This window comes from Notamacropus eugenii, chromosome 6, assembly GCF_028372415.1.
Source record: "Notamacropus eugenii isolate mMacEug1 chromosome 6, mMacEug1.pri_v2, whole genome shotgun sequence".
NCBI lineage: Eukaryota > Metazoa > Chordata > Mammalia > Diprotodontia > Macropodidae > Notamacropus > Notamacropus eugenii.
The window spans coordinates 259,250,025-259,275,617 of NC_092877.1; the positions used below are offsets into that span (position 1 = coordinate 259,250,025).

Sequence of the window (25,593 nt, forward strand, 5' to 3'; positions counted from 1 at the left end):
AGGTATGACCCTTGGCCTTTAACTTAATCTTCTTTTGGGGGTCCTGGCCTCCAAGTCCTTTGGAAATGTTCAGAGAGGCAAGACCTAGGGGCCCAGATCGTCAAACTCTAGGAACATTAGAGACCATGGCCAGCACTGAAAGAGAGTAGGGGAAGTAATAAAAGATAGTTTTTAAACAGGAGAGGACAAGCAATAAGGTTGGGGAACCGTTCTCTCCCATTCTCTACCATTCTCTCATCTAAATCAGATCTATCTGGAATGAAGAAAATGCTGGAAGATACCATTCCTTCCCCAATCCTGCCCCAGGCCTTAGGACCGTCAGCCTCCTCTCTGATTTTCTATCTAGTCACATAGGACCTTTATTTGAAAAGTCCTGAGTATGAAACAAAGAATTTCTTCCAAAAAAAATCTGGGCATGTTGTTGTGTTCAGTGGACTAAGGGAGAACAGTGAGGTCATTGGAAATGAGTGGAATAGGAATTCCAAGACCCTGTGGTGGGTGTCATTGCTGCTTGGAAGCCAATAGTTGAAGCTTATAACTATTCTCCTGGCTGTGTTCCTCTCTCCCTGTAGTTCTCCAGTCTTGTCAGATACTTGGAAATCAAACCATTCCTTCCAATGAGGGTCTTCTCCCAGTTTGATCTTTTTTTGTGTTAAAGGAACCATCCCTTGAGCAACAACTTAAAGAAACCTGTTCATTGAATGAGTGTATCTCACTCAAAGTGAGAATGCTGTTAAGACCTTAGCCTGAAAGGGCCAGGATCTCACATTGCATCCTGGGTCATCTCCAGTCATCTTGATGAATGTCTGGTCACTGGATTCAGATGGCTCAGGAGGAGAAAGTGAGGCTGGTGATCTTGCACAGCCCTCCCTCACTCAAATCAAAGTCAACTGCAAGTCATGTCCTCATCTCGATGTCATGGTCCTCTTCCATGTGTTTGTAATCAACACATTATGAAGCACAGGCCAATATGAACTTTTTAGTCCTCAGCATGCCTTCTCCCCCTGACATATCTCTCTGATCACATTGGTAGATTCTCCCACAACCTCCATTTTGAGGAATGGCCCAAGTCAGCCATCTTTTATTTCTATCTTGTCTCTGCTTCTGACTCAGGATATTTATACCAAATCCCACACTCATCAGCTCCCTTCTGTGTGGTCTTCCTCCATTAGGGTGTAGTCACCTTGAGGGCAAGGATTCTCTATATCCTCCCATAAATTTATCATAGATAGTCAACCCAATGGATTGGAGGTTTTTCTTGCTTTCTCTTGATAAAGATACCAGTATAGCATTCTGGTTGTCCATCTGTCATTAATCCCGTGCCCTAAAATCATATGTTAAATTTGTATAATGTTATATTTGTATATTTATTCACTCCATCTGTTGAAATCCTACACATTTTTTTCAGCCCAACTAAAGTGTCATCTCCTCTAAGTCAATAATAGCCCTCACATAGAGCTTCGCATCTCTCCTGCACTTATGTTTTCTCTTGAATTACAGTAGTTAGCATGGTCTTTCTCTGATGCCTCTTTGTGTTGTGAAGCTATAACTGATGTGTTCTAACCTCAGTTCCATTGTTCTGCTCACAGAAAATAAGGAGACAAAAGAGGAGTTGAAGTGAGGAGGGATAGAATTTAGATGAGTAAGGATCAATTGTCATAAGAAATTATGCTTGTAAAGATAACCAAAAAATGCAAAGTAAATAGATCCCTTATTTACATAAAATTTACAGAATATTATAGTGAACAAGGCTCCCTGGAAGGTGCTAAAGAATTAAAGATGAAAAGTGAAACAAGCTTTGCCCTCAAGGAACTTACAATAAGGTAGAGAGCTGTGGTGTGACCCAGGTATTCAAATAACTATAGAAGGGAAAAGAAAATGATTAAATCCATAGGGTCAAATAAAGTGGCATGGCCTATAAGCAGGTAGAGGAGATCAGAAGGTGCCCTGAAGGAAGTAGCCTCTAGGATAGGTGTTGAAAGAAAATTATTTCCATAGATGGAGTTGGAGGGAGTCTATTCTTAGATGAGTAGATGTCATGTAAGGAGAAGATGAGAGGTAAAAAAAATTGCATCAGTCCATCTAGCTGGAGAATATTCAGTGGGGAGTACCACGAAATAAAACCTGAAAAAGTAGGTTGAAGTCAGATTGTATAATACTTGGAAGGCTATATGAAGGAGATTTCATTTCATTCAAAAACAGGGGGGAGCCACATTCAGTTTTTGAGTAAGGTAGCAAGTAATAAAGCAGGTAAATTCAGAACATCTTTGAGAGACTGAAAGGAAAACTTAAGTGACTATTACAGGAAGTTGAGGCAAGTAATGAAGGCTTGAACTAAGGTGATAGGGATATAAATGGAGGAGTGATGACAGCAGATATTGCAATAGGACATGGTGACTGACAGAATGGGGAAGTTGAAGAAAATGATTTTGAGGTTTCAAATCCAGGAGACTGGGAAGAAAGAAATTAAAAAAAGGAAGAGAGATAATAGATTCTGTTGTAGACATATACTGAGCTTCAGATGCCAATAAGACATTCAGGTATTTCATTCAGGTAAATTCAGGTAAATTCATTTTCTCAAGAAAAAAGTTACAAGTGGAATCTGAAGTCCTTGGATATTTGGTGCAAAATTCCTATTAACTGGTTTCTGGAAATGACTTAATGAAATACTTATTGAAGAAAAAAATCAATCCATTTTTTAAAAAATATTTTCAAATTGTTACATATGAAGGACTATAATATTTAATTTTACCTTTAGTTACTTATGTAACCCTTTATTTTTAAGGTGTAAATTAAGGTGTAAGGAAGTTAAATTAAAGGATTTCCCTAATTTTACAGGTAGTTATTAATTGGCAGAGTATTAATATTGGGTTTCTTGGAAACCAAATTATACTTTTTGAAATTATTGTATATTCACACAACACCAAAGCAACTATTTAGTTTAGTGGGGGGAAAAAATCAGACCATACTGTTAGCATGCAACGGATAAAATAATCAACTAGATGAATTTTTCACTATTGAATCAATGGTTTTAATAGTGTTTCAAACTTACCCTGCATAGGAAAATTATCCAAATGTTATCTGCTTTCTATCATATTAAACATAAGCCAGAATTTTTCCAAAGAGATGCTAATCAGTAATAGTTGGTACATCTTGCTAATCTTATTTAATAATATAAATTACTGTGGTCAAATGATTAGGGATGCACATTTGAGATCATTTACTGAGACAATTCCCATTATTCAGCTTTATTAATCAGGGATATATTAATAAATTGTTTCTGAAGTAGATTGCTTTCTTTTTTCTCCCTCTTACTAGTAAGAATGAAGTCACAGTAGAAAGGGCACACTAAACTTGGACTCAGAAAATCTGAGGTCAGATTCTGGCTCTGCCATTTACTAGCTGTGTGATAAGATCACAGGTTTTTAGAGCTGAAAGACACTTGATCTAACCTTCTCATTTTGTAGATGAGGAAGCTGGTGTCCTGAATTTGTACATGAAAGAGTCAAGATTCAAGACCAAATTTCCTGACTCAGATTCTAGCACTTTTCTTGCTCCTATAACATTTTACTCCTTGGGCTTCATTTTCCCACTTGAAAAATGAGAGGTTTTGTCCTAGATGACCTCCAAATCCCCTTCATCCCTGGGAAATTATAATTCTGTGATTTAATCCAATTGGAAGCATTTGCCCTTTTGATCCATTGCGTATCTATTATAAATTTGATCTTAGCTGGAGAAGTCACGATCGGGTGTGTTTGGGCTAATTTCGAACAAATAAATCTAGGATAGGTCTAACACTGCTATTTACTTACAAAGACAGATGAATGGTTGTGGCAAATCTAAAAAATATGTATGTTTTGGTATATCTTAGTCTATTGTATGATATTTGTAGGCTCAGTTATAGTGAAGTGGTTTTGGTGAATTCAACTCCTATTCTTTCATCCACTCTCAATTTATTTCATTTTCACAGCATTGTTTCAGCCATCGTTAATGTATTATTGGAGAGGGATACAAGGTTCACTTACCAACTGCAAAAAAAGGGTATTTCTTCTAATTGTTTTACCAAAAGCTAAAGGAAATAAAATATTTCAATAATATACAAAAGGAATATCAAAAAGACTAGTTTTTGTTACAGAAGTATTTACGTGTTAATATAATTACTTTTTTTCAAAGCAAGGGGTCTGCTGTATCCAGTCCTTTCCTACAATGAGTTTCAAGTCTGACAAAATTATTTCTTTGGATCCACTCAGATACCATATAATAAAAGAACAATAAAACACACGGCTCAATTACTATGGCTTCTCATGGAGTGTGAATTAATGAACACAGAATTCTAATTTATGCTCTTCTCAGGCTCCTCCTCCTTCCACAAGACAATTCTTATGACACTGCTGTATTTTGTTAGTCACTTTGGACTTAACTCTTTTGAGGCTAGTCTCCTGTGTAGAGTAGATGTGACAATATCTCCCCATAACCCAGAAGGATAAGTTGTTGAATTGGTCAGTCATGGCAGTTTTCTAAGATAGCTTTTGAGTTTCTCTAGTTCAGTTCCCCACAACTACCTTGGCCTTTCCTTAAAATTCCCTAAAATAAAAATCTTATTTTAAGGAATGTTCATTGTAAGTATAAAAACAAATTTTTAAATGTTCTCCTTTTGCATTTCCACCTCAGCACTTATGAACGCTTATGAAATAGTTTCATTGCAAATGAAAACTAAAGCCTCCATACACTGAAAAAAAACCATAAGTAAAACATTAGTCACACCACATAAAACAACACACCTCAATCACCATAATTCTCTCCCTCTTCATCTCTGCCTCCTACTCTCTCTGACTTCCTTCAAGTCCCAGCTAAAATCTATTTTCTACAGGAAGCCCTTCTTGATCTCCCTTAATTCTAGAATCTTCCTTCAATTGATTTTTCTCTAATTTACCTTGTATATATTGTTTATACATGATTGAATACTGTCTCCCTCATTAGATGGTGAGCTTCTTGAGAGCAGGAACCATCTTTTGCCTTTCTTTGTATCCCTGGAACTTAGCATAGAGTCTGGCACACAGTAGAAACTTAATAAATATTTATTGACTCACAAAATCAGTAAATTATTCTATCAGTAAATGAATCTGATTATCACACTTAACAAAAAGACATTGTTAACAGGCATTTCAATTTATTTTTATAAGCCATTTGCAGATACAAAGTGCTACGCAGAATGAATGTGTCACATCAAAGAAAGTGTTTTTGTAGTGCATAACCATTGCCCTTGAATGTCTGCTTAACTAGATTTTGAAAAGCATGCAAAGAAAAATATAACAAAGGTACTACCTTACAAAGTATAGATTTAATACGATTTTATCACTCACCCACAAATCTATTCCCTTTGGTTCTTAAATGGTCTATAAAAATAATATCCTTGATAAAAATAGGCTACCAAGATGATTCTTTAGATTTTTGATAAATATAAAATCATAGGTCTTTCTTAACTTTAAAGTAGAAATTTGCCCATTAAGTTAAACCTTACTGCCATGTTATTGTCAAAAATTAGCCTTCAAAAATCTTTTTTGTAGATGTCATCTCGATACATGCTAAGCAACTGTTTTCATTTCATGGGAGATTTATTAAAATATCCTTTAGTTCAATGATACAAACTAAAAGGATGACACATTTACTGAAGGACTGAGAAAATGAAGATGGGCAAATCAAAAAACCAAGCAATAGAGCCCCTCAAAATGTTAAAATACAAACTATCACTGAACCTGAAAGGGAAGTGTCCCCCTTAACTGTCAATGCTCATTGCCATCAGAGGCATCGTTGCTATGGCACTGGGCATTTTGGGCAAGGCTGGAGAAAATAGTGTTGGCCAGTTCAATTGTTGATCTCTAAATATGCTTTATATGGAAGAGTTCCCTTTCTGTGACTAACATTAGCATATGCATTGACTATTTGATTCATAGCAGAATTAGCAATTTTTACATAAGGTTCTTTTAATCTTAAGCAAGAAAGCTTAAAACTAAATAGTGTTCATCAAAAAGCTTTCCTTAAAGAACTAAATGTTCTCAATAAATGGCATTCATCTTGGTTTCCATGTGTCAGAATCACAGAATCCACTTGGCTACAAGTAAAAAGAAAACAACAATTAGATATATTGAATTCATTATAATTCTCTGTGTGCCTATAATTAAAAGGCAAACACATTAATGCATTATGGGAACATGTCAAGACTAGAAACACATCCTCTACCATATGGTTTTTAGTCCTGTGTACAATCAATCTTTTGAACATATAATTCTGAGTTTGGAAAGGGAGGGAATGAAAAAAACTGAGCACTTGTGGCTCTTTGAGGAAAGCCTGGAGTCAGGATGACCTGAATTCAAATCCAACCTCAAATACTTATTAGCAGCATGATCCTGGGCAAAAATCACTTAACTTCTGTCTCATTTTCTTCAGTTATAAATTAGGGATAGTAATAAAACCTACCTACTAGGGTTGTTTTGAGGAGCAAATGAGATAATATAGAGCATTTAGCATACTACAAGACACAAACTTAACACTTGTTTCCTTTCTTTGAAGAACTACATGCTCTGGACTGATAGAATATATGCTTATTGGGGAATCAGGGATTTAGTAGATACTTGACATATCTTGGAGGGAATCCAGGGGGCAACATTAGGAAGAAAATTAAATATGGCTGGGAAAAGAATGTGAAGTAAAGGAAAATTTGAGCAATATTTATTCTTTTCTTGAGATAAATTTTGACAGCTTACTAACCTGTGTTCTAAATTTTCTTCAAACTCAACCCAGGCCTCTCAGATTGGTCTAGATGTTAGTGCCCTACCTGCTCTGTGACCTATGATCCTTTGGATAAAATTAGGTTCCCTGCTCTGAATTCCTTGTAGGAATCAAATGAATTACTGTTTGACATGCCATCAGCAAAGAAAAAGAGAAACTCTATAGGAGAAAATGTCTTTTATACTGCATTGTTAGCTGGTTTCTGATTCCTCTGCACCTCTTCGTTATTAACTGAATATAAAAATAGAAAGCTGATACTGAATTTCAAAGATGTATCTCATCTCACAGAATTTTATAACAATAATATTTCAGCATAGCAGATAGCTTTAAAACTGCTTCCCAACTCTTCATGATTTATATAGTACAAAAAAATAGGGGACCCTTCCACATAATTTATGTACATAGAGATAGAGACTGGGATAGGGAGTGGACCTGTGTTTACCTTGGTAGAAGAAACTCACGGAATGCATGAATACAGGTCCCTTCAAACCATCCAGACCAACTCTGTCTCACATAAATCAAATTCTTGTGCAAATCAAGACATTGTGATGTCATTGGTCTTTGAAAACAAAGGGTGAACAACATAGGAAACTCCTAAGTGAGGAAACTCCCTCTACCAATGCTTGTCAGCACCTTCTCTCTAATTTATACTCTTTGAGAATTGTCTAAAGGACTGAGAGGTTAAGTTGCTTACCCAAGGTCACATAGCCAATACTTGTCAGAGGTAGGATTTAGATCCTGGTCTTCCTCTTCTGAGGTTGACACTCTCAGTTAATAAGTTATGGTACCATGGGGTTTTGAACTTATGAAACATAGATTCTTATGTTTGAAAGGGTTCTCAGAGTTCCTGTAGTCTAAGCAACATCAGAGACAAACTAATGTATGCCCAAAAAATAATAGCAGAATTTATTTGCACTTGTATATATTTCTAGCATAGTTCAGTCATTGACTTACTGAAAACTCCCTCCTTTCTTTGACATGTGTTTTGTTTGTTGTTGAGACTTTAGTTTGTCCAAGCTGACAGTACAGTCTTTACTGAAGGCCTGACCCTATTGTTGATCAAGAAAGAAGCTTTGACCCTTTTTCTTTCTGACATGGACTGGTTTGTCCCTCTTTAGGGAGCCTGGGGACCCCTCATTCTTAGAGGCTCACATACGGGGCACAACATGGACACCTCATGTGCTGTAGCTCAGAATACTTACTGTATCTCAGAATTCCCAAACTCAAGCTATCCACCGGTCCCAGCTTCCCTTGGTAGTAGGGATTACAGGTTTGTGCCACCACATCTAGCTGGCCACTCTTCATTCAGCCTCTCCTTGAAGACTTCCAGTTACAGTGAACTTGTCACTTTCCAGTTCAGTTTATTCCATTTTTTTTTTGACATTTCTATATCCTTAGGAATTTTTTTTCACATATTAAGGTGAACCTTTCTTCTTGTAAATTCTACTCAATGGTCCTAGATCTGACCTCTGGGACCAAATAGAACAAGCATAATCCTTCTTCCTTATGACAACCCTTCAAATAATTAACTACAGAGATCATTTATGAAAAGACAAATATTATAATAATTAACTTAATGATCTTTTTAATCATGTTAAAAAGTACTTTAGTAATAGCTGAACTATGCCTGGAATGATGGTACACACCTATTCTTCCTGCTGCTGGAGAAGCTGGAGCTGGTAGATCATTTGAACACGTGCATCTAAACTACAGTGAACTAAGACAATCAGGTGTCTGCACTAAGTCTTGGCACCAATACAGTGAGCTTCCAGGAGGGATGAACTAACTAGCTCAGGTTGAAATGAGCAAGCCAAATTTCCTGTGTGGATCAGGAGTAGGCTCTGCCCCCTGAGTGGTCACTGTAGTTCCAGCTTGGTTGAGATAGGAAAACCTAGTTTGAGTTAATCAGTCAATTAATCAAAGATTGTTATATACCAGAAGTGTACAGAAATGCAAATATAAGAGGTCATTTCCTGCTATTGGCATTGATTATAGGGTCAATAAATGATGCAAAGGATAATTTGAGGGTGGAACTTCCATATCTTTCTGTGATAATTAGCTATGAAGAAAGTAGCTATTAAAGGCAATAAATTATGTGTCTTACAAGGCTTGATACTGAAAACTAGTAAGTATTTGAACTATTTTTTACAGTATAAGCTGGAGTACTTAAGCTATCTACTTAAGGTATGAGATGATCCCTATAATAATTTTGCCTAAATATTTATATTAATAATATTTAGCAAAAATAACATGGAATATTATTATAATAACTCAATTTATGTCATTATAAACAATCCCACCCTCCAAGATCTATCAAATGTTTTAAAAAAAGTCAGTATATTACAAAGCTTGACACATACCTACAACCTTGGAGTAGCAAGGCTCACAGTGTACAGTATGTTTATAGATCCAAATACTATCACCAGCTTCCAGGTTTTCCAAAGGCTTTTTGCAAATTTCACACTAAAGAAAAACAAAGAAAATTTAAAATGCAAAAGCTCCCATTGAATAAGAAAAACAATTTCTTATCTCCCAGAAAGTGATGTAAGAGGACCTATCTAGCCATTTGGAATTCTTATTTAGTTCATAGACAGGCATAATTGCATAAAAGCATAATTGGGTTACTACTTTGTTAGCCATGAAAACTGAAAAGAATCACTTAAAATTAATGAACTGAATTTACCAAAACAATATATTTATTAAGCACCTCCTATGAACAAGACCCTGGGCTCAGTCATGGGTATACAAAAATAACAGAAAAGAGTTTCTACCTTCAAAGATCTTACAATCTAATGTAAAATGTACATATACATGTAGCAAAGTAGAGATTCAGACAAAGTTTTCTAGAAAAATATACGGAAGAAATAACCACTTTTAGCTAGAGGAAAATCAGGGAAAGCTTCATGGAAAAAGTAGTGCCTGAGCAGGAACTTAGCCCTACTGAAAGAAGAATTTCAACCACTAGATATGTGGAAGAAAGACATTTCAGATCTTCTTCTCCTACTCAAATACAGGTAAAATGAGATTATGAAAGAACTAGTAGTATAGTTTGGTGACAATGTAGAATACACAATGAGGAGTGTGAAACAAAGCTAGAAAGATAGATTGGAACTAGATTGTGAAAGGTCTTAAATGCCAGACTGAATAGCTGCCATTTTTCTAATAGGCAATAGGGAACCAGGGCAGTGATATGGTGAGAGTCATAATTTAGGAAGATTATTTGGACAGCTGTATGGTGAATAATTGAAAAAGTAGGGGAACTGGAAAGTAGAAGAACAAAGAGTAAAGACACCATTGCAGTTACTCAGGCAAGAGGCAATGGCCTTAAGCTGGGTGGTAGCAAAGTAAATGGAAATGCTAAGAGAAATGCCAGAGATATTTATGATCCTGACAGCATAAGACATGACAATTGATTAGAGGTGAGTGTCAAAAATAACTTTGGGATGTTGAACCTGGGTGACTGGTGGAATGGTTGTGCTGTCAACAAAAATAAGAAACTTGGAAGGAAGGGCAAGTTTGAGGGGGAAATGATGAGTTCATTAAAGATATATTGAGCTTGAAGTACCAACAGGACATCCAGATAAAACCAGTCCAGAAGGTAGCTGGATACACATTACGATAGCTCAGAGAAGGGATGGGGCTAGATATCTGTCTATCTATCTGTATCATGCCACCTACATAGGTAGATTGAACAAATAAATGAAACCATGGGAAAATGTGAAATCTCTAACACAGAAAGTATATAAAAAGAAGAAAAGAGTTAAGAAAATGGCCTGGAAAATACCCACACTCAGTGGATGGGAAAAGGAATGCCAACCAGCAAAGAATAGGCAAGAGCAGATAGTTAGGGGAGGGAAAGAATCAGTAAAAAAAATGTCCTAGAAGAAAAATGAGGAGAAATATGAAAAAAAAAAAAGGTGATTTAACCAACAGTATCAAATGCCATAAAAGGGTCAAGAAGGATGAAGACTGAAGAAAGACTCTGGGAATTAAGAAACAATTGGTGACTGGAAATTGCTGACTTTTTAAAATAGAGTAGTAGGGACCAAAGTCAGATTTCAGAAAATTGAGGAGAGAATGTGTGTGTTCGTCCTTCGTTGCCAAAGAAGACCATGCCATCAGAGAAATGATGACATGACTTGCACTTGACTTTGTTTTGAGTGAGGGAGGGCTGTGCAGGTCACCAGTCTCACTTCTCTTTCAGAGCCATCTGAATCCAGTGACCAGATATTCATCAAGATGACTGGAGATGACCCAGGATGAGACAATTGGGATTAAGTGACTTGCCCAAGGTCACACAGCTAGTGAGTGTCAAGTGTCTGAGGTGAGATTTGTACTCAGGTCCTCCTGACTCCTGCACTGGTGCTCTATCCACTGCACCACCTAGCTGCCCTTTGTGGACAGAATAGATATTGAGGAAATGAAGACAGCATTTGTAAACTACCATTTGCAGAAGTTTAGAGGGTAAAATGAAAAATAAGGCAGTAGCTTGGAGATGGGTCAAGGGAAGGTTTGCTTTTTTTTAATAGGAAAGATCTAAGCATGTTGGAGGGTGGAAGAGAACAAAAGATTAAAGATAGAAAAGAGAAAGAGAGAGAAGAAGGATGAAGGAAGGAGGGAAAGAGAATGAAGAAGAAGGAAACAGAAGAGGAGGGAATGAGAGAGAAAACAGAATGGAAGAGTAAAAGAGAGACCAGGCAGAAGAGAAGAAAGGAGGGAGGGAGAGAAAAAGAGAAAGAGGGAGAAAGCAAAGGAAAGAAAGAGAAGAGAAAGAGAGAAAGAGAAGGGAGGAAAAGAAACAGGGAGGGAAAGGAGGAGAGAAGACAGGGAAGAAAGAAGAGTGAATAAAAGGGAGGATGAAAGGAGAGAGAAGTGGGAAAGTAAAAGAGGGAGAAATGAACCTAGATCCTGGAAAAGGCAGGAGGGAATGAGATTACGAATATGAAAGCAGAGGTTAGCCTGGCACAAAGGAAGGTCACTGTTCTCTGAGACTGTAGGATGGAGACATGCTCAAGGACATAGAGAGATTCTAAGCTGTGGAAGGGAGATAAGGAAGCTCACTACACATGAGCTCAATCTCAGCAAGGTATTATTAAGTGAGAGAAGAGGCTGGAGGTTAAGATTGGGGCTCAAGGAAAGAAGGAAAGGTTTGAAACAGTTCCTGCAGGGAGAGTGGCAGTAAAAATGAGATAATTTGTACATGATGCTTCTATATGGACAGGTATAGAGTAAATACTGCACCAGGGAAAGCATTATCCTTTCAATAAAATGTAGCAATTTTGTGGGGGACTTTTCTCATTATACCAACTATGTAGTCTTTGCATTCCATTGTACAAACTGCTAGGGGGAAGTTTTGCCCTAATGTTAACATAATATCACGTATATATAGTATATCAATGTCTTTCATGTTTGGAAATGAGAGTGAGTCCAGTGTTATCCATTTATATGGATACATCTCAGAAGGCTAATGGAAGACCAGGAGGCCTTTCCACATTATAAACATGTCAAGATCACCCCTTGATTTGTAGCCTTAGCTACTAAGTGTATGGTTTGTTGCTATCCATGACTGTGTTTCTAAGCCACATGGTCTACCCAGTGTCTTGGCTCCAAGTCAACTTCTCTATTTCTGCTTGTTGCGGGAAGAGAAACTTATCTGCCAGCCTTTGATTATGGGACATATCAAATCCCAGTGCATTAGAAGGTAATCAGGTGCCAGGTCACTGAGGACCACCCCTGCATGAATGCCTTGAGTTAGGCAACTAATTATAATTAATTGTACTGTTGGAATCAGGCCACTGTGAGAAGATCTTCTGTAATAATCTCTGAGGTTAAGGATCCCCTTGACTGTTTTTCCAAGAGCCCCTGTGACATTTTGTGATCACACTGCTGAATATGAAATTTTGAATCTGTATGTAGTTCCTTTTCTTTTCTAGTTTTGTCATTTTTAATATCACAATTATTATGATTTTTTTTAAAACATTGGAGTCATTTTTATAAATTCAGCTGTTGTACACTGACCACACTTCTAAGAGAATTGAAAAGAGCCAGGAACTATCAAATGTCAAATATACATTATTAAGTGTTTCCACGGATATTGCAAAGCTAATACCTACAAATCTTAGAGAGCACTGAAGAGCATATTCAAACAGTGTATTATTAATGAAGACAATAGCAGAGGTTTATAAAGCATTACTTCCTTTACATGTGTTCCAAAAAACAATTATTTTTACGTTATATATCCAGCCAGACCATGCTTTATATCTCGTCTAGCCATCCAGTCATCTACGTGGGCCCATTTTTTTATGTGTTCTATTGTTGCTAACTTGCCACTTAAATACCACTTGACCCTTAAAACTGGACCCTCTAGACCCAACTTGTAGAAGTTATACCCCCAGGCCCTGGGGCAGTTAATCCATTCAGCTTTGAAATTCCTGTGCAAGGACACAATAAGGAATTTCTCCTTAGTGAGGTGTTGATGAGTAAAAGAAGGCCAACTTGCCAACTCAACTACATCCAGCCAGTCCTAGATCCTTCCATTCTTTACACCCCATCCAGTAAACCACCTGGGTCATCTTGCCATCTGCTCTGCCACTAACGGCCCATCTATCTCCTCTCCCCATATTCAATTTCCTGCTGTAGGCACAGTCATCAAATCAATACTAATAATCCTTCTAGAAAAGACATGTCAACCAGCTGCCTAGTGGATCACCTTGCTATTCCTGTGACTTCTGACAGCAAAGTCTCCCTCACTGGCATTCATCTGCATGTATTGTGTCTTCACAGCCACTCACCAACCTTAGAATAGAAGCTCTTTCAAGGCAGGGACTGTTTCAATTTTATTTTGTTATTCCCTTTGCTCATTTTAACCCAGTAATCACTTCACATGCTCTTTTTCATTCCTTCCTTGCTTATTGCTATGTAAGCTCATATTCTAAAAAAGATGTTCTTACTTTGAAGCAAGTTGAATGACAGCAAATCTGTAACTCGTCCAAGATCATCTTGGTATTTGAGCCCAGGGGCTTTCGGCAGTAGGTACACATATCCTTTTCAATGACAGACCTGTGCAGACATGAAGAATTACATAAAAGTGAGCATCTCCATCTCTAAAATGACAAATTCATGCATTGCACTGACAATCACCTTTAAAAAATATATGGCAATGATGTGATGAAATGTTAGCCATGCTACTTGGAGAAACTTTGCAGTCCAAAATTTGCCAATATTAATGCTCCAGACCACCTGCTGCTATTATATTATCTCATTGACTTGCTAATTACTTCAAGATGATGGCAATGGAATAGGGGAAAACCACAACTTAAGTGGTGAAGAGGGCACCTAGAACAGGAAACAAGAGGTTCACCTTTTGATAGTAACACCAGGAGAAATTGCTTGATAGGGGCTAGATTGGAGGACTATGTCTAGCCATGTAAATAACAGGCATACCATCGTGGAAAAATCGTTCATTTGGGAATTTCTCCAATACCAATATCGCACTATAAACTAGGAGTCTTGAACACAATATTTGGAGCATAGTAATTATTCAGTAAATGCTTATTGATTGATTAAATGATTGGTTTCTCCTTCTGTAATGCTAGCAAGGGAGAAGATAGGGATGAGGATTGAACCTGACCTGTGATTTCATTGATATGGAGATTCCTGGATGAAGAAACTCCCTCTACTTATGAATATTAGTACCTTCCCCTACAACTTACATTCTTAGATATTTTATTACCGTACTGAAAATTTAAATGACTTGCCCAGAGTGTCAGTATGTGCCACAGGCAGGATTCGAACCCAGGTATTCCAAGTATGGAAGTCAACTCTTTATTCAAATGGCACCATGATGAGAGAAAGCAACTTTTAGCAATAGGCCAGTATTAGATTTGTGAAAATGGCAAGAAGGAGGAATATGTGGTGTATACAGCTTGTGGCACTGAAGATTAATTGGTCTTCTTATGTAGACCAAGAATCTTCAATGAAAAAATTATAGCTAGATGTTAAAGGCCCTTACAACCATCTTCTAAGTTGCTTCTTTAGACATATATTCTTCTTCACATACTCTGTGCATTTACCTAACTGGACCATTAGACATTAGCTATCCATTAGATTGTGAATTCTTTGAGAACAAGACCTTTTTTTCCCTCCTTTTTTGGTATTCCTACTGGTTAGTACAGTGCCTAGCACATAGTAGGGACTTAATGAAAGTTAGCCAATTGACTGACTGCTTTTGATTTGCCATGACACACATGTATATAACGTAATACAATATATGCTTACCTATCAGAGGTTGAATAAACTGTTTGTATATATTTTCCAGTGACACTTTCTTCATAGCTATCCTTTGGGTAGTTGCTATAAATAAACATAATATAGATCTATGAAACATGTTCACCCTTCAAGGTATCCTGCAATATTGAAAGTACATGAAACTCTAGAATTGGTCTATGCATCTACACATACACACATACACATACACACAGATGTAGTGAGGGACTGAGAGAAAGAGACGCAGGAGAGAGACAGAGATAGAGTGACAGAGATAGTGGAACAAAGACTGAGAGGTAGAAAGGCAGAGAGGTAAAGAGACAGAAATAAAGAGAGAAACTACATAGAGTCAAGAATCAATTTGGAGTTCAAAAGCCAAGTTACAAAACAATAAGCAATGTTTTCATTTTGGGGGGGGTTTTTTGCCAAACACCTGAGGAAAAAAATCAGAATAGATACAAAATAATGAATCATGATAGAAGTCTTTTAATAGTTTTAAAAAATGTATTACTATATCAAGGTGATCTTTTAATTATTTGTTTTTCTTTGTATCCCAAGCACTTAGCACAGTGATTAGCACTTAGTAACTACTTAATACGTTACTCTTGACTGACTCTTGAACATCCATCTATAATGGGAGATGAATGAAATTCAAAATATTCTGTCCAGTCATGTTGTAGTAAGATCACTGGACTTATCAGCTTGACTGGGATCCAATCCCAGCTTTGATATTTGCTAGTTGTGTAACCATGAGCAAATCACACAACCTCTATGAACATTTTTCTCATCCATAAAATGGGCTCACTAATACTCAAGATTACTTACTTCACAGGGTGGTTGTGAGGAATTTTTTTTTTTGTGATCCTCAAGCTCTGTATAAATGTGAGTTGTGATTATAGTTACTTTCCAAATAGCCACTTTACTCAGGAAGGTAATCTTCCAGAAACCTACTGTTTCACTCTTATTCAGTGACACCTTTACAATACTTGTTAGTTCAGAGTGGCCCTAAAGCCTCAGTGCAATTTTAAGTCTTGATAGTATTCGATAGTGTTCCCCTTTGCCACCACTTAAATTGTCTGTGGGAAGGCTGCTATTAGAAATAGAACATGGGAATTCACTACCTCTCTCCCTCCCCGTAGTTAACCCAGGTTAGAACAGAGGATTCAAGATGATTTTTGATAATTCATGAGTGACAAATTTATAATAGAATACCATCATCATGGTCCTTTAGAAACAGTTCATTCCTCCTCCTCTCTCATCACAAATCTTAACAGAGGCAAAAAAGTTGCTGAAGCCAAGTCCTTTCTTCCCAATCCTATGCTTTTCCTATGATATTGCACTATAAAATTTGAGGATACGTGAAGTATGGCTGTAACCTATTGAAATGGACATTTTGAAGGGCAAACTGCTGCTTCACAAAACTTCCTTTAGTTCAACTTTCAGAACTCTTTGGGGTGTGGGAGGCTGGGATAGGGAAGGGTATAGATCCTGGATCTTTTTGTTTTTTTCAATGATATATTTTTTCCAGCTGATGATGACTGTATTTATAAAATGAAAGACTCACCAGATTCACATCATTCAGGTGCTAATAGTGCTGAGACTTTTTTCCCTCAATTATCTGGAAGTGTTCTATTTAATGGTCTACTCCTTAATCCTAAGTAAAAGTATTTTTACCTGAACTTAATTATGTTTGACATGGAATTTCATAAGAAATACTTTTAAATCAACATCTGTTTTACTGTGAGAGACTATTGGAATGTAGTTTATATGTAAGAATCTTGTGTGATTAACCAAAAAATGTCAAAATTATGTTTTTATTCTCTTTGCTGCTATTTGACCTTGTGCTTGCTTTTCATGATTACTTTAGACCTATTTAATTGTTCTTTAATTTCTTGCACATTTACCTACTTGTTATTTTGAAATTTAATATGAAATTTTTTATCTTTTCAATTAAAAGTAGCTGGAATCACTCAGGTAACTATTTAGGTGAGCTTATTTTATATATATGTGGGTGTACATATATACATGCATACAAACACATATGTGTATATATACACATATGAGATATAGTCATATATGAAAAAAGTGCTATGTCACACTTCACTGATATTTGGTCCTAAGGAGAGTCATTCTAGAAAATCCTTATAGCATACCCTTTCTTGTGATCCACAGCCAAGAGCCAAAAAGAGAGGATTTCCTCTTTGAAACTACTTTTAAACAGCAGGCTGTAATCAATACGTGTACTACATATGTCTCTTCAATTTGTCACTTTATTATATCACCCGAACTCTGGAGTTCTAATAGAGAAACTGTTGGAAGCAGTTTTTGTTGCACCCAACACCGCAAGCAATTAATACCATCTGGAAACTCCTAATCCAAGTGTAATTATTATTAGAGGGATACTTGGGGACCTCAGAATTTCAAAGATATATACCAATAAATAAATGAAAAAGATTATTACCCCATACAGATATATATACCAATGGTGTGTGTGCATGTGTGTACATGTGTGTATACATACACAGAGATTTAAACACCTATTTAAAAAATAAACATATATATGATAGGGTGTTATAAACTGTTACCTTTTCTGGTTCTGTTATTTCATTCATGTAGAGAGTTTCTTGTGTAGAAACTCACACCATCAAAGCAGATCAACAGCTTGCTGTAGCAGATATGTATGTATACATATACATTACATATATGTATGAGTGTGTATGCATGCACACATATATATATGCATAAACTTCAGAGAACTGTCCATTTTTGTAATTTATATAATTTTTGAAAATTTTAGGTGAACTACCCAGTGGTATGTGTCAGAGGTCAAAATTGAACCCAGATCTTCTCAACTCTAAGATTGGCCACTATATCATGTTCTCATCTTGCCTTTCTTGTATGTGCTTGTGTGTGTGTGTGTGTGTGTGTGTGTGTGTGTGTGTGTGAGTACTGATATTAAAATTCAACTAGATCAGCCTTTCCCAGGATAATTCAATATTCGGAACACAAAATAAAATTACTCATCCAGCATTCAAAACGTCAGTAAATATTTTTTGTACCAGAAGCATCATACCTGAATATTACAGCTTCTACTCTTAATGATAGATGATTTCAAAATTATTTTAAAAATAGGGAAATATTTGAGATAACTTTCCAATACCTATTCTCCACATATGTCCGTGTGTACACAACACTGTCCTTTGGACTTGAGTACCTGGTTCGAGCATTATAGCTGAAATACAAAGATTTTTAACTTCATTTTTAAAGTTTATTTATAAGAATAGTAATAATAGCAGGCTATTGAATAATTAGAGTTATTATTTAGTAAAATTTAATACAAAATATAATGTATTTATAGGTATTGTTTCTTCTAAACTATCTTTAATTTAAATGTAAAGGTTATATTAATTGACCACTCCAAAAATTCATTACTAATATTTTTATTCCTCATACTCTATACTTCTACCGATATGTTGCACTTCTAAAATATCATGTTTAAAAAATTAAACGTTATTCTCAAGAATATTTTTGTCTTGCATGTGAGTAAACACACTGAGAATCTGATTAATAGTTACTTTCACTTTTTAAGTCCCTTTTTATTCTATTGTCCTAATCATATTTCACAATAACAATTTACCCTGACAGATTTTTAAATCTAAAGGATAATACTAATTAAACACTCATGAAATTGTACTATTTACTGGGATTTTATGAATAATTAAAAGATGATTTTTATCATTTACTAGACTGTAAGTGCTTTGAAGACAGGAAATTTTGTTTTGTATTTCTTTGTAGCTCTCATGTTTCCCAAATAGCATAGTGCCTAGCCTATTACATATCAAATGTGATAATATATGTAAAATACTTGGTAAACCTTAGAGAATCATGTAAAAGCTAGTTATTATTATTATCATTACTATAGGTATTCCATTAAATCTATTGATTGAATGAATAGATAAATATCACAATCATACTTTATACAAAATTCAGGTTCCTAATTTTAAGTACTCTAGAGACATGATTTCTTTCTACCACAAGAGTTGATATGAGAAAAGGTCTTTACAAACTTTAAAGTTTTATTTAAAATTGAGCTATTATTAACTGAGTTTTTGTCTTTCTTTTTAAATGGAAAGATCATACACTGGAGTGCTTAGCTTTCCTCTCTCAACATTTCTCTCTCTCATTCTTTGTGTTTTATTTGTTTGTTTTTGATTTGGTCTGAACCTATGATTTCAAAAATCTATTGAGCATCCCACAAGGAAATTTCTTTCGCTAATACAGATCAGCAACTATTCTGTACCTAACAGTCTTAAATAATTGTATGGGGAATACTTAAAGGTTAAGTGATTTGCTCAGGGTCACAGAGTCAGTGAGGGACAGCTAGGTGACGCAGTATGTATAGTGCCAGACCTGGAGTCAAGAAGACTCATCTTCCTGAGTTCAAATCTGGCTCAAGACACTTATTAGCTGTGTGACCATGGGCAACTCACTTAATCCTGTTTGCCTCAGTTTCCCCATTTGTAAAATGGGCTGGAGAAGAAAATGTAAACCACTCCAGTATCTTTCCCAAGAAAACTCCAAATGGGGTCAACAAGGAGTCAGATTCAACTGAGCAACAACAGCAAAGAGCTAGTACAGGTAGGACTTGAAATAAATAAGGTCCTACTGACTCCAAGGCTGTCTCTTTATCCACCACAACAGGATGTCTTTCTCCTTCTGTCTGTTATCTTTTCATAACAGAGTAACGTAAACAAAATATTTATATTTCAATTATCAAATAAATATGACCCTTTTGTAGCAATATAGAAATTTAACTTTTTACACTTTCCTATTATAATAATATGTTTTTTACCAGTTGGTTTTGTGTTTGTCCTTCATTGCCAAAGAAAACCATGCCATCAGAGAAATGATGACATGACTTGCACTTGACTTTGTTTTGAGTGAAGGAGGGCTGTGTAGGTCACCAACCTCACTTCTCCTCCTGAGCCATCTGAATCCAGTGACCAGATATTCATCAGGATGACTGGAGATGACCCAGGATGCAATGGGAGACCTTGGCCTTTAGGCCAAGATCTTTGCAGGAACTCACTTAGGGTGAGGCAACACCCATTCATTGAAAAGGCCTGTTTAAGAAGTAACGAGGGCATGGCCCCTTTGATGAGGTCAAGAAAAATAAAGACATCAGTCTGGGTGGGAACCAGCAACAGTTACTATTAATAATCACTCTAAAGCTGTGAAGGTCCAGAAGAGCCCTGAGGCAGGGGTACCAGTTAGTAATTTCTTCAGAAAAGAGAACTCCCAGTGTAGAAACTTCCTCCAGCACAGCAGATCAGCCCTTGAATGGCAACTTACAGTCTTAGAGTGGACTAGAACCTTAAGATAAGTGGTCTATTCATGGTCACATATATATACTGTGTCAGAGGCAGATCTTTTGGATTTTGAGGTCTCTATCACTGTCTCATCATACCAATGTCCAAACTGTTAATCCTGTTACTTTTCTGAAAGATTTTATGCACAAAAAACCTCACATTGATAAAGTGGCAAATTTCTGCAAGGGAAAAAGCAATATGCAGGTTGGTTTAAAAAAAAAGAAGGGAGGGAAGCTGTTTAGTTTAATGCCTTAAAATACCTAGCTTACCTGGCAGATGTCCTGGTTTCCTGAGAATAGGCTGTGTTTATGCTGGACTGGTTGTTCTGGGAGTTGGTAGATGCCCTGGTATGTTCCTCCAGCCTTAAAAAAAAAAAAAAGTAGACACAAAGACATTTAAAAACCAAATACCCTTGAAGGTTGGTTGTTTTTTCTTTCTTCCTTAATAATGCAAACAAAAATGTTATTAGCAATACAATGAAACCTTGCTAGACTTGGCTGTTTAACTACAGAAAGACCCTCCCAGAAACTACGCACTCTTTTTCGCCTTGTTCCATGTTATTGCACTTGGATACAACCATTATCTTTCCAGATAGGCTATTCTAAAAGTGTCAGCTACATTCCCAAACTGCGTCTTTATCAAGAATGAAAAGTCTGAAGTTGGTTTCTGTGATGGCTTCACTCCCCCAAGTTGTGACATTTTAGAAAGCTGCCAATGTATGATGTCTTACAACAGTCAATCAATTTCAAGAAAATGATCCAAAGACTTCTTCTGAGAATCTTCATCTTCCATCTTATTATAAATTAAGATCAATGTTTTTATGCCTGTAGAACTTAGACCTACATTTTTTGTTTCTCTAAAAATACCAGCAGGCTTAATGGGGTTGAGGAATATTTAGTTTTATTTCTGGGTATCTCAGAAAATTATTAATCTAAGAAGAGTTCAAAGTCTTAGTTCTTCCTTCTCAAGGCTAGCTAAACTCTGATAAAAAAAAGATTAGAGAAAACAAAGAAATGAGCTTAGATCTTTATCAGCATTTATCATTTCCAGATAGGCTTTACCTTTAATTACTGTATGGCTCCAAAAGAAGAGATGCCCATAGTCAAGATTTCTCTGAAATTAAGGTGGCATTTATTTTTTGTCTTAAGAAAGTTACTACATGAACATATGCATATACCTCTATAAGAATGACCTTTAAATTATGAGAAAATAAAATGCTGTTGTTATTGAGACATTTTTCAGTCATGTCTGACTTCTTGTGACCCAATTTGGGGCTTTTTTGGCAAAGATATTGGAGTGGTTTGCCATTTCCTTCTCCAGCCTATTTTACAGATGAGAAAACTGAGGCAAACAGGCTTAAGTGACTTGCCCAGAGTCACATAGCTAGTATGTGTCTTAAGGCCAGATTTGAACTCAGAAAGATGATTCTCCCAGACTCCAGGCCAAGCATTCTATCCGCCACACTACCTAGCTGGCCAAAAAGATAAAATTAGTTGGCTTATTAGTCTAACACAGTTGCAAGATCCATTCCATTTCAGGAAATTTAATTTCATGCATTCAACAGTGTTAGGAATTTTCTATAAATGGTCAAATGCTTGCCACTGTTAAATAAACATATACTAGACTAAAAGCAGGCTTTAAAGAACAAAGTCTAAAGATACATTTGGCTTTGTTGCTAAAGATTACCAATTATTAAATCTGCCTTGATACATTTCAAAGCAGAGAAACCTATTTTAAACCACATCATTTAAATGTCATGTCTACAGTGGGATTTCCTACAATAGCATGACAAAAAAAATGATTTTCATAACAGTTTTAAAAAATCTATGCTAGTCATTCTTTTTTTTTTTTCTAATTTTTAAATCTACAAAAGGGCAACCTTTAGATAGGCCTCTCAACCCAAACCCCATCACCCAATTGTGTTTTGAATGTGATAGGGAAAATAAGTATAATTAATTATATTCTTTCAATTCAATTTGATAGGCATTTATTATTAAACATCAGTATCCCCTACTCTTGGCAAGGCACTAGGGATATGAAGAAAAAAAACCAATGCATTTTATCTTCTACTTAATGGATACAATATGTACAGGGGGAGATACAACATAATACAAAATCCGTTCAAAAGGGAGAGAGTGATAACGACTGGGTGGACTAGGAAAGGATTTATGTACCTGATCATGTACCTGATTTGTAGGAAGTCTACAAAGCAGTGCAGAGGAAGGGGCAGATTTTAGACACTGAGAACTACTTGTGTAAATACAGAGAAGTTGCTTGGAGAAGAGTCAGCATACCCATTTGAATGGAACAGGCAGCTTGGTGGGTAGCAATATGAAACAAGAAGCCTGTGAAAGTAGGTGGGAATCAAATGGCAAGGGTCTTTAAATTCCAGGCTGAGGATTTTTCATCTTATCCTAGTGGCACTAGGGAGGCATTGAAAAAGAAATATTTTTTTTGGTATGTATTTGTTTATGTTGTAGCAGGAGCTCAGGGTCAAATCACTAATGACAATAAGCCACAATAGAATATATACTGGAGATAACCAACAAAGGGAAGGCACCAGCATTAAGTGGGAATCAGAAAAGGGCAGCAGTTCCTCATTTAGTCTAATTTGCCACAGGTTATGGATTCTCTACCACATTACCCTTAGGTGGTAATCCAATATCTACTTTAATTCCTCTAGGGACTGGGAACTAGCCCATTTCATTATTGGAAAGATTTGTTTGTTGGAGATTCATAGAATCATAGGGTCACAGATTTAGAGTTAGAAGGGACCTTGGAGGTCATCTTGTTAAAACCCATAATGGCAGCTAGGTAGTGCAGTGAGTAGAGCACTGAGCTTGGAATCAGGAAGACTTATCTTCCAGAGTTCAAATCTGACCTCAGACATACTATCTATGTGACGATGGGCAAGTCACTTAACCTTCTTTGCCTCAGTATCCTCATCTATAAAATGAGCTGAAGAAAGAAATGGCAAATCACTACAGTATCTTTGCCAAGAAAACCCCAAATGAGGTCACAAAAAGTCAGACAACTGAACAAAAGTTAAACCCATTGCTTTTGCATGTGAGAAAACTGAGGCCCAGAAAAGTTAAGTGACTTGCCAAGGTGAACAGGTAGTAAGTAGCAGAGACAAGATTTGAACTCAGTTCATAGAATTATAGGTTGATATATTTAGAGTTGAAAGGGAATTTAAAGACCATCCAGTCTAACTCTGCAGCTGGCCAATGAGGGGATGAGATTAAGAGACTTGCCTAAGGTCAGTCATGTAATGAGACAGAGTAGGGATAGTTCTCACATCTCTGACTTCAATCCAGCTCTCTTTTCACATGGTGCCTCTCTCCCTTCTTTGCTAGATTGAGCTAAAACCTGCCTCTATAAATTCCACCAAATGGTGTTATTTTGATTTCATAAATAGTAACTCTATGTGGCTTAAATCCAAATATGGTATCTTAAATCTCCAGAACTCTATTGAATATTAAGCCTTTGAATGCATGGTGGGTGGTCATATCCTGTGGTCCGTAGGCAAAGTAAACGCTCTTTGAAAATTATACAGTCAGGCCCTCAAAGAGTTGTCAAAATGACTTCCTTATCTCCCCCATTATATATCTCATTAATTTCACAAAATGTAAGAGGTTTCCATCATAGTTATACTGCATGAAATCCTTATATGGCTGAACTACTTTCCTTAGCCTTTAAAGCTGATAACATCTCTATGGAATATTTTCTCTCTGATCATTCAAAATAGGTCAGTGATCATATAACTTTAGAAGAGGTTTTTTATTTGTGAAAGTAGATTTAAAGCAATTCCTAATGCATCAAATTTGATATTCAGTCCTACATATTTTTGAACTGGGTCCCTTCCTACCTTTCCAGGCTTCTCACACTGACTTTCCTTACTCCATGATCCAGAGACATCTGTCTCCTTGCTACTCCATCCTCTGAATCTGAAAGTTTTCCTTGGTTGTCCTCCATGTCTGTTTTGCTCTCCTTCCTCATCTCTGCTTCTGAGATTCTCTGGCTTCCTTCATGTCTCACCTTCTGTAGGAAGCCTTTCCCAGTCCTTTTAATTATCAGTGCCTTCTCTATGAGACAACCATTCCTCACCCTTCCACCAATAAGTTAACCTGTTTATATCTTGTTTGTATGTAGTTGCACAGAATTTGCAGGGACTGTTTTTTTTCCCCCACTTTCTTTTATCTCCAGCTCTTGGCATAGTGCCCTACACATAGAAGTCACTTAAAACATGCTAGCAGACTTACTGATAGATTACATAATTATTTGCGATCTAAGAACATTTCATGAATTATTGAACTTCTCTGGGTTACAAAAAGCTATTCCTGTAGCAATCACACATACACATGCATACAAAATACAACAACATATAGAGCACATGTGATTGTCTCTGTTTTAGAGATGAGGAGAATTGGACACAGTGAAGTTGAATGACTTGCTCACAGCGCCATAGTGAGTAAGCATCAGGGACTGACTTTAATTTGGAATTCACTTTCCAGTACAATCCACTGTCTCCTGCAGTGCAGATTAATATTTCAGTTTAGTAGCGCAGTCTGAGGCAGTTGCTTGATTTATTTTGGAGTAGTAGAGCCAGAAGACTTGGGCTTTGGATCAGCCTCTGCTACCTATGTGACTGTAGGAAAGTTACTTAACTGAGCCTCAGTTTCCTTATCCTTAAAATGGAGATAATGATACATTCATTATCAGCCTCAGAGGGTTGTTCTGAGGAAAGCACTTCATACCCTTAAAGTAAAATAAATGTTATTATTTCCGTTTTGGGCAGAGATGTGGCATAGTGGAAAGAGTACTATGGCTGGAAGACTAATCTTCCTGAATTCAAATTTGACCTCAGATGCTTAGTATCTGTGTGATCCTGGGCAAGTCATTTAACCCTGTTTGCCTCAGTTTCCTCATCTGTAAAATGGGCTAGAGAAGAAAATGGCAAACTTCTCCAGTATCTTTAAAGGCCAAGAAAACCCCATAACTGAAATGACTAAACAACAACAATTATTATTATTTCATCTAATCAAGTCTTACTCCAATGACTCACAATGGCATGACAATATGCTTATCAAAAATTGTGCCAACAGAGCACAAACTCTGGCAGACTCTCTAAGCTGGAAGAACTTCAGATACGACCGTGACAATGGTATCT

General features: G+C 36.5%; 1 protein-coding gene across 10 annotated transcripts in view; it reads right to left on the reverse strand.

Moving 5' to 3' along the window:
• Positions 1 to 5,062: 5,062 nt before the first annotated feature.
• SCEL (sciellin) overlaps positions 5,063 to 25,593 on the reverse strand; it is a 143,240-nt gene continuing 122,709 nt past the window's right edge. For 8 of the 10 annotated variants that reach the window (XM_072622178.1, XM_072622177.1, XM_072622176.1 and 5 more), the window contains 6 exons: positions 20,693 to 20,785; positions 18,215 to 18,286; positions 15,067 to 15,141; positions 13,740 to 13,848; positions 9,150 to 9,252; positions 5,063 to 6,112 (listed from right to left, as the gene is read on the reverse strand). In XM_072622178.1, coding sequence (XP_072478279.1) covers positions 6,096 to 6,112; positions 9,150 to 9,252; positions 13,740 to 13,848; positions 15,067 to 15,141; positions 18,215 to 18,286; positions 20,693 to 20,785 — 469 coding nt within the window. In that variant the 3' untranslated portion in view covers positions 5,063 to 6,095. The remainder of the gene's footprint in view (positions 6,113 to 9,149; positions 9,253 to 13,739; positions 13,849 to 15,066; positions 15,142 to 18,214; positions 18,287 to 20,692; positions 20,786 to 25,593) is intronic. The other 2 variants (XM_072622181.1, XM_072622180.1) reach the window with 1 other exon arrangement.